Source organism: Bidens hawaiensis, unplaced genomic scaffold (genome assembly GCF_021521415.1).
Source record: "Bidens hawaiensis isolate Kalapana, Puna unplaced genomic scaffold, B.hawaiensis_p1.1 tig00022887_1, whole genome shotgun sequence".
In the NCBI taxonomy this organism is placed as follows: domain Eukaryota; kingdom Viridiplantae; phylum Streptophyta; class Magnoliopsida; order Asterales; family Asteraceae; genus Bidens; species Bidens hawaiensis.
In genome coordinates this window covers 163,298-173,293 of record NW_027493576.1, presented here as the reverse complement: position 1 = coordinate 173,293, position 9,996 = coordinate 163,298, and the positions used below count along the sequence as shown (strand labels likewise).

At 36.8% G+C, this 9,996-nt stretch overlaps 1 protein-coding gene and 1 pseudogene across 1 annotated transcript; one reads left to right on the top strand and one right to left on the bottom strand.

Annotated features, from left to right (window-relative positions):
• The first annotated feature begins 484 nt into the window (after positions 1-484).
• LOC143566421 (mannosyl-oligosaccharide glucosidase GCS1-like) lies at positions 485-6,557 on the top strand. Its single transcript, XM_077053136.1, has 22 exons — positions 485-837; positions 917-990; positions 1,619-1,870; positions 1,970-2,138; positions 2,226-2,312; positions 2,442-2,510; positions 2,599-2,695; positions 2,792-2,874; positions 2,998-3,105; positions 3,352-3,473; positions 3,564-3,671; positions 3,740-3,813; positions 3,905-4,030; positions 4,129-4,199; positions 4,339-4,488; positions 4,567-4,617; positions 4,730-4,786; positions 4,884-5,036; positions 5,131-5,222; positions 5,312-5,421; positions 5,495-5,558; positions 5,648-6,557. The coding sequence occupies exons 1-22, from the start codon at positions 535-537 to the stop codon at positions 5,790-5,792; spliced, it is 2,565 nt and encodes an 854-aa protein (XP_076909251.1). The 5' UTR covers positions 485-534; the 3' UTR covers positions 5,793-6,557.
• On the bottom strand, positions 6,286-8,487 carry LOC143566422 (subtilisin-like protease pseudogene; annotated as a pseudogene).
• Positions 8,488-9,996: the final 1,509 nt, after the last annotated feature.

Sequence of the window (9,996 nt, the reverse complement as noted above, 5' to 3'; positions counted from 1 at the left end):
GAACTGATTCGCGTAGTGGGAGGTTAAATTGAAATATTATCTGGACGGAATTGCCCTTTTGATAATCGGTATGTTGTCAATTTCCTTTTAATTACAACTTTGCCACCGCGTTCTATTGTACGCTCCAGATCCTCTCGTACGTCTTGTATGATAGTATATTAGTGTACATTAACCACCCCCTATATATATATACTTTTGGTCCATTAGCTTTAGTTCCACATTATATTTTTTGATCTATCAACTTTGATGATAAAACTTTTGTCACCAAATTATATTGTAAAAAATCAAACCGATAGAGATCGACTTCCAACCACGTATCCGCCCCCAACAAACAATAGTTTTTAACATGTATTGAATCTAACCCGCTCCACCGTAACTCACCACAAAATTTGTCGTTGATATAAAAACCAAAGGTTAAAACGGCTAAATTTTAGGCCAAGGATATTACCAAATACCAAGTACAAGTGACTCCGTTGACTTCTACTACTTCACTACTCCCAGCTCCGGCTGGATGAACAGAACACCACCGGAATCATGACCGGAAACGATGGCCGGAAAACCGCACGAAACAGACTTAAACAGTCTACCACCACTCCACCAGCCGAAGATCATCACCGTAAACCGTTACGGTTACGGAAAGAACGAGGCAAAGATCAACTCCGCATTCTAGATGTTAATTTCATCCTCCTAGGGTTTATTACCGTAACCGCATTCGTCGCACTGCTTTTCGTCTTCCGTTACGTTCAGTCCTCCGAAGAAGAATATAATAATAATAATAATCGATTGCCTAGGGTTATTACGCCCTTCCCTGGCCCCAAAGTTACTGACCTTGATATGGTACGGACTACTTAATCTATGATTATTTTGAATTGTGATATATAGATACGTTAATGTTAATTTGATTGATTGTTTGCAGTTTCAAGGTGAGCAAAAGGAGAGCTTGTATTGGGGAACATATCGTCCTCAGGTCTATTTCGGCGTCCGCGCCAGGTGATTTTATATTATCCTATAAATTAGGGATGTAAACGGACCGAGCAAGGCGTTGTTCGTTTTCGTCTGTTAAGCGAGCAGTTAACGAACACCTAACCAAACGGAAAACGAACGGATACAAATGAATACAAACAATGTTTTGTTTGATTTGGTTGACCGAGAATAGTCATTGTCAGCGGTTCGGTCCGGCTACCAAGTTTGTGTCTGTGCTTTTTGACATTTATATGTATATGATCATTTCATGTAGTCACATAATGCTCATATATATATTTTTTTGTTTTATAGTTAACATTTTGATTAATTATATATATTAATGAACTAACAAATATTAATGAACACATTATCGAACGTTCACAAACACAATTGAATGAACATGGCCTCTTTTGCGTTCGTTCATTTAGTTAATCGAACGAAATTTTTTGTTCATGTTCGTTCATTTATTAAACGAACTTCTCGCTGAACAGTTCGCCAGTCGGTCGGTTCGTTTACAGCCCTAGTCAAAGTTGCAATTTCCTATAATAGTTACTGAATCTATTAGTGTAAATCATTGTTATATCAACTCAAATAACAGGTATTTGAGTAGTTTTTGGGTTATATGAATGATGAATGATATTGGTTATACTTTCAGGACTCCAGAATCATTGGTTGTTGGATTAATGTGGCTTGGTATAAAAGACGGTAGATATTTTATGAGGCATGTCTGCCAAGATGCAGATGACCTTCAAACATATGATTGGAATAAACACAATGGCAGAGATTATGGACATCAGGTTCTAATTGACCATGGATTGACATTGACTACAAGTTTTTTGAAATCGAAAGTAAATGGCGGTGGCTATGGAGGAGACTGGGCTGTTCAAGTTGGAGTGCAATATGAAAAGTATACACGTTTCCTGTTTTCCTGATATTGTTTTTTATAGCATGACTTAAAGTAGATGCTGTATTTACACCGTATGGTCATGGTTTGTTATTATTCCAGATTAAATGAAGATATGCCCGACTCTACACATATTTTCTTTTATGTGGCTGATGAGGGCCAAAATGCTCTAAGCTTGGGTAGAAGTGTCTCAGATATATATGAGAAGTCTCTATTGGCATTTGGATCACGAGCTGATGTTGGTGATTGGGAGTTACATTTAAAATCAACGGTAATGTCATGAAATGTGTAATATTAATCGTATATTTTTTAAATCAATAAGCAGAGGGAAAACTGTTCAAACCTTTTCACTTTTCAGGATAATTTTGAAGTCCACCATGTTGGTCTGAAGACGCCTCACATTCACAATCTCTCTGATTTGGTTCAAGGAATTCTCGGACTACAAGTAACATGCTAATATTTGACCTTACATTATTTTCATTTCTTGTAACTGTGAGAGTAAGAATATAAGCTGGCTGCTGGCATATATTTTGGTTCTGTTAGTGATAAAGTTGGGTTCCTTATGTTTTAATAGGTAAGAAACTTTGGTCATTTAGAGCTTCCAGACACATCTGACAATTCTCCCAACATGTTAGTTTATCAGGTGTGATTTCATTACTCACATATCTGCTTTTATGTGCGCTACTATCCTCACCAGACAAATTATCAACCTTTTACTTTTATCTTGGTAGATCACTGCTAGAACTTCTTTTAGAGCTGATATTGCTTTTGTAACTGGAACTGATATTGATAGTGATAAAGTTGAAGAACGTGTGGACAGCCTCACAGGTGTTCATTTTCTGAATCTTAATAAAAACTTATAATATTTATTTGTCTTGGCGGGAAATAATAAGTCCATCTTGTTTGTGTCTTTCATATATGTAGGTACATCATTGACTAGTCAACTTCATGAGAAGGAAATTGAATTTGATGATAAATTCAAGAAAATCTTTGATCCTTCAGAAAAGGTATCCTTTAAGGGTAGCTTCTGTTACATACTGTCTTTTTTCATTTTTTAGTTTATTCTTATCAATGTTTTGACGTTTGTTTTCTACTTTAAGTGAGTCATTAATATAGAGTGCTGTTTACAGCTTGATTCAGAATCTGTGGAAGTTGGTAAGGCTGCTGTTGGAAATTTGTTAGGTGGAATCGGGTACTTCTATGGCCAATCAAAAATATTGTATCCACAACCCTCGAAAGTAAGTTAGTCTATAACTTTTCTTACAAGTATGCATATTTAAAATTCTAATGAATCTGATTATTTTATCAAACTATGTTCTTATCAAATATTCACATATAGTCACATATTTTCAAAATTATGTATAGCACGGATTTGAATATTTTTCTCATTGTATTTACACCCACCGTTTTTTATTTCTGTAATAAAATTAATATCTATTTTGCGATTGAATGCAAGTGACTCAATAATTTTATGTGTAATGCAGCATCGTTCTGATGGTGATTCTATATTATACTGGCCCGCTGAGCTGTATACCGCTGTTCCAAGCCGCCCTTTTTTTCCTAGAGGGTTTTTATGGGACGAGGGTTTTCATCAACTATTAATATGGTTTGTTTGATATATGCTAGCCTTCTGAATTTATTTAAATCCTTTTTCCCTTTAAATTGTTCTGATATTTTTATATGTGAATATGGATAGGCGGTGGGATAAGCATATTTCTATGGATATCATCGGACACTGGTTAGATCTTATTAACATTGATGGTTGGATTCCTCGAGAGCAAATTTTAGGAGCTGAAGCTTTAAGGTAATATTAATCTGGATTAATGTATGCCGAGTTTTTGTTGAATTATCAGTTTTTATATCGATTTGCAGCAAGGTCCCTGATGAATTTGTTACTCAGCGCCCAAGTAACGGAAATCCACCAACATTATTCTTAGTCCTACAAGGTAGAGTTCCCCTTTTTCCCTTTCTTTTTGTTCAGATAAAGAAAACTCTCTTTTAAGATTATTAATATTAAGTATGAATCTTGTTTTCCAGATCTGGTTTGTGGTTTGAAGAGAAACAAATTTTCTGTCACAGAAAGTAAAGATATCTCTGCTTTCTTTGAACGATCTTTTGGTCGTTTAGAAGCATGGTTTCAGTGGTTTAATACCACGCAATCAGGTAACAATTTAACATGTACTATTATAGTTAACATGCTATTTATATTCAAAGTGAAACAAAAATCTCATGAATATTGAGTACATACTTTTAAATAACAGGCAAGTATAGAAGTAGTTATTATTGGCATGGAAGAAAGGAGAGTCAGACCATCTTTGAGCTAAATCCAACGGTTATTTCCTCATTTACATTTCTTTTAGATTTTCTCAGTCAAATCATCTTTCTTGAGTTTAGTGCAAGTCTTGATATTAATATGTTATATTATTATATAGCATTAAACCAATTATTTTTATTCATTTTTGGCATTTCAGACATTATCTTCTGGTTTAGACGATTATCCACGTGCATCACACCCAACTGATGAAGAACGCCACCTGGATCTTAGATGTTGGATGCTTCTTGCAGCAGATTGCATGCAATTCATCTCAGAACAGCTTGTGAACAAAAAGGAATCTTGGAAGGTAATGGTAACTTAAGAACCCATGCCAATAAATATCAACATTAATCAATAATTAGAAATTAACAGAAAAATGCATCAGGCATATAAAGAGACAGCCGAGCTCCTAGCTGACTTTGACCTTCTTAATAAGGTCTGTGCTTATTTGGTACCATAATTTATGGAATTTTTGAAATTTTAATTCTCTGAAAAAAAAATTTCAATAGTTTTATTCCCATTTCTGATGTCTTTTGCTTGTTTCTCAGATGCATTTTGACAAAGATTATGGTGCCTATTTTGATTATGGAAATCACACAGAAAAGGTAAATTGCCTCAATGCATATATGGTTTGTTTTTTCATTCAACCACAAAGTCACCAATTTTAGTTATAATAATCATTCATGAAATGCATATTTGTAGGTTCGTTTAAGACGTCAACTCGTGGAGAAAAATAGCAACCAACCACCAAGTCTAGAGCTTGTCAGAGAAGTTCTAGAGGAACCAGCATTGAGATTTGTTCCACATGTTGGATATGTTAGTCTTTTCCCCTTCATATGGAAAATCATTCCGTCTGTAAGTCCTATCAACTTAACATATAATATAATTTTTCTATAAATATCAAAAAGATAAAAACAAATCTACATCACTCACACATCATGACATGCAGACATCTTGGATCCTAGAAAAACAGTTTGACTTGATTTCAAACACGAGTACCCTATGGACGAACTATGGATTACGCTCGCTCTCCAAAACAAGGTGAAGCAATCAAACAAACAACTGATACTGTATGTTATGCATGACTGACATTGATGTTTTTTATTTATTTTTTCTTCATATTTTTGCAGCTCAATGTACATGAAACGAAATACAGAGCACGACCCGCCATATTGGAGAGGCCCAATTTGGATGAACATGAATTACTTGATTCTTTCATCACTCCATCACTATTCAAAAGGTATCAAAATATCTCCATATATTATTTTTAATCATAATGGTTAAAATGACGCCTCTAATTTTTACTGTTATAGAGGAAGGGCCATATAGAGAAAAAGCTGGGACAATATACAAGGAGTTGAGGGACAATCTGATTAGGTATGTTTATTCAGCATTGTCGTCTGTAGTTCTTTTAGTTACTCATGCTCTGTTCCTGAGCACTTACACTTCATCCGCGTATGCAACAGCAACGTGATGAAGAATTACAAGCAGACAGGTTATTTATGGGAACAATATGATCAGAAGAAGGGCAACGGAAAAGGCGCGCACCCTTTTACTGGTTGGACTTCACTAGTGGTTTTAATTATGGCAGAGTCGTATAGTGAATGCTAAGTTTAGTTGCAATTTTGACCTTTATAGAAGGTGGTATCTGCGACGCTTATCTGGACCTGTAATCTTTATGGTATTCAGAAAGCTGATACTTAAAAATCCTACAAAATAGTTAAAAAGTTTTTAAAATAAGTCTATTGATATACTTTAGTACAAGACGAGTGAACTTAGGGTGATCTTTATTTTTGGTTTGAAACCATGGACTCACCCAAACCAACATCACTTTCGCTTTGCAGTTGGGTTTTTTGAAAATAATAAGTCGATTGGTTTAGGAGTTTTCGAACCACATTGAATGGTTTGGCTTATGGTTTATGCTCGTAGTCAGTCAAAATAATAAATAAACTGAACCTGAGCCTAGAACTTTAGGCTGTCTAACATACGAAAACATGCATTGACATTGCCTTTTATTTCTTCCAATCATATTACTTGTTTATATATATAAGCATATATAGATGTGAATGTTATACAAGATGCAGACACAAGAATATTTGGATCTTCATTCAAACTTGAATGAAAATGGGGTTCTAACTGTATACATATCAGATTCATCTTCCCACGTCATATGCCCTTGCCCGCATAGACCATTCTTCGTATCATTAACATCTCGACTAAATGTTACTTTGTATTTTCTCTTTTGCTGCACCGCTGTGAAGCTCATAATACCCTCATCATTATGGATCACAATCTTAATACTTACACCCTTTGGTAAAGAAACGTCCCTGACATTGTACCTTGAGTTTGCCAAACCAACATTAGTCACTGTCCTTGAGTATGTTTTGCTTTCACCTCTTTTTAGAGACACTGCGAAAGAAGGATAATTGAGCTGGGCCTCGGGTATGGTTTTTGAGCAGCTAGCTTTCTTTTTAACAATGGTTTCAATTTGTTTGGGCGTATAGCCTAACCCACAAAGATAAGGAATGTAGTCTTTGGGTTGGATGTCAAAAACAAGGCCTGGATAATGGGCTTTTGGCGGGTTTACGTGACCAGAGCCGATGGCGAATACATCAGCAGGAAGCCCTCTTTCGTCTACAATGGGCTTTTTGTTTCGGTTTACTTGACTAGCCGTGGTCATTATTGCAGACTTGATAGCAGCAGGTGACCATTCTGGATGTGCGCTTTTGAGCAATGCGGATATGCCTGCAAGATGAGGGCAAGACATCGATGTACCTGCTACGACGTTAAATGTTGCAATGGTTCCTGTTTGGTTGTCGACAGATTGATGCCATGCTGCAAGAATGTCCACACCGGGTCCGGTAATGTCCGGCTTCAAGATTCCAGGACTTGCAAAGTTAGGCCCTCTTGAAGAGAAAGAAGTAACCTCTGGATCTGATTTCAGCCCGACCACAGTTCCATCAGAACGGATGGTTGCAACGGGAGAAGAAGTTAAGTTCATATACTTCTTAATCTCAACACCTTCCTTGTAACCGACATATGATGCCGGCAGAACATGAGTGTCTGCTGTTATACTCTCACCGTTAACAATGTCATTAGCAATAATTATGGCAGCTCCTCCTGCCTCCTTAACTACAGTTCCCTTATAAACATTACTAGTGTTATCATCATAATCACACAACACTACCTTCCCCTTGACATCAATTTGGTCCGGCCACCCTTCAACGCACCACCCTGCTGGGGGATAAATAAGAGGCAGAAGCTTCTGGTTAAAATTCATTGGTTGGTACAAGGATTCACCACGAAGTCTCATCTCGTTTCCAAGAACAACTGTTGTCCTGAATCTTCTATCAATTGTACTAGCCCCAACCGTAAGGATCCATGGGGCCTCATTTGATAATGACGCACTCTTCGGCCCAGCATTAGCTGCTGAACAACTCACAAAGATCCCTTTCTGCATGGCACTGAAGGCACCAATTGCTATAATATCATCATGTAAAGGCAAGGGCTTAACCCCACCAAGTGAAAGAGACATCACATTAACACCGTCTTCAATAGCTGCATCCATGCCCTCTAAGACATCACTGTCACCACAACCGAAGGGCGTACATACTTTGTAAGTGGCTACGTGCGCCAGTGGTGCCATCCCACTCGCAGTTCCGCTCCCCAATCCGAAAACATTTGCGTTTTCTACCAAATTTCCTGCAGCCGTACTTGAAGTGTGTGTCCCGTGGCCTTCCTCATCTACCGGAGAACTTCCCTCAACAAAGTTTCTCATTCCAATGAGTTTCTTATTACACCCTGCCACTTCACATTTACCCTTCCATGTTGACGGCGGAGGGGGCATGCCATCATCGTTAAACGAGGGATGACCTGGAGTAACTCCAGTGTCTATAAGCCCGATTATGACTCCCTTCCCATAGTTTGAGTCTTTCCACAAACCTGAGTTTTGGCTCAAGCCCAGAAAGTTAGGTGAACGAGTTGTGTGTAACTGATACACACTTTGAGGTCTTACGAATAAAACTCCACTCAAACGCTCCATCATCTCTGCTTGATCTGCTGTCATTTTAGCAGCAAATCCTGTAATCACGTGATGGTATTTGTGAACCATCTCTGGTTTCTCAATTGATCGCGTAGCTACTTTTGATAAAAACGAGTTATACCATTCTTCAATGTTGAGCACCTGGCCTTCGGGAGAACTTAAGTGAACAATGTAGGTTTTGAGGTCAGTTGCTTTGGTGGGGAGCACATTGAAAAGGGTGGAGCAAGTGAGAAGTAACACTAGACCAATCATTGGCGACATTTTGTATCTCGAATCTCGATCTCAGTGTTTATGGTGACTGGAAGGTTTAATTTGTGGATCTATATATCATTGAGGCAAGAGGGAGTTTAGCGTGTAATCACCTCCAAGTGGCCTATTCAACAATCAACAACATTTCATAATACGCTCACTCAATCGTCTAGAATTAGGAAACTAGTTTTCATATTGCTATGTTTGCGGCTTCTCTATTCCGACAAGTTTCCCTTCATCTGAAAGAAGGATTAAACCCCATGAAAGTTTGTTAGTTTCCACAGTTCCATATCTTGCCTTTAAGACAAGGAAAGTTAATTCATCACCAACACATTTCTTATTGTTTTTAAGGATTATCATGTAAACAGTCGCGTTGAGTTTGTTATGTGCAGAATCTTAGCCCGTTAGACATACATGTGCAGTCTTTGCTATTACTGAAGGTTTTCTTTATCTACAATCTTTGTTTTTTCATCATTAAACGAAATCATTTACTTTGATTAGGAGATAATTATAATTTTGCTTTGTTGTGCATTCTGTTTCTTTCTTAAGATAGAATTTTGTTTAACTGTTATGGGTCCTAGCATTCTTTTGTAGGAAAAAGTTAGTTACATATAATCCAATGATAGATACAAGAAATATCTTCGTTACGCAAAATTTTGTGATGACCGTGTTTTGGTCGATAATACAATGGTGACGACATTAAATCGACCCTAGAGTTTAATCGCAAACACACTTGAATCGGTGACAAACTAAAAGATGGTCATTACGTGCTCAATGCGAAAAAGAGAGCCTTCATCGTAGTCTTTGTGCCTGGTTATATTTTTTCGGGTCCAGATGTTAATATAATGTGATTAGTGAACAAATAGTCATTGCTTAGAAGTTAGAACCTACTTTGTCACCAATTATTAAAAGAAATATGTAACCAGATTTTGATGATTAATACAAACCATGCTAGAATTTGCAAGAGGGATGAGTCAGAAATTGGGAGTGTTTTGTGACAGTCTATTTTCAAGTAGACACAAATACCAGTTATTCAAATTATGGTTATTAACCGTAATGGGTTATCGGTCAACGGTCAAAAACAGTTATAAGCATAACGGATATATGAGTTTGAAAACACTGACCTGCCTACCCGGTTTTGGTTATTAACCTGACCAGTTTACCTATACAAATTAAAATAACATGTTGTAATTATTAATAAAGAAATGTGTAACTGCTGTATAATAAACTCACTTTGTTAAAGTAAAAAATAAAATTAAATTGATAAATATAAAACATAAACAACAATACATGCTATTTAATGATATATATAAATTTATTGTTATTCATTGTTATCGTCTTCGTCTTTATAGCCCGCTCCCGAGTCGTAGTTTTCATTTTTTGGTTTTATCGTCTTGCAATATTTTGTTAAATGAGCTTGCAAGATAGATGCCATGGCTTTGAGGAACACTCCACAAGTTTTGCAACGAGCTAGCCATTGCGTTATCGTTTGACGACTCTAACATGAGACACAAATCAAACTTT

What these genes read in the sequence shown, in the direction of transcription:
- LOC143566421 (XM_077053136.1), top strand. Translation starts at nt 535, where the DNA reads ATGACCGGAAACGATGGCCGGAAAACCGCACGAAACAGACTTAAACAG. An exon ending in AGTTACATTTAAAATCAACG is followed by an intron (nt 2,139 to 2,225) that starts GTAATGTCATGA and finishes TTCACTTTTCAG; the next exon opens with GATAATTTTGAAGTCCACCA. An exon ending in TTGAGGGACAATCTGATTAG is followed by an intron (nt 5,559 to 5,647) that starts GTATGTTTATTC and finishes CGTATGCAACAG; the next exon opens with CAACGTGATGAAGAATTACA.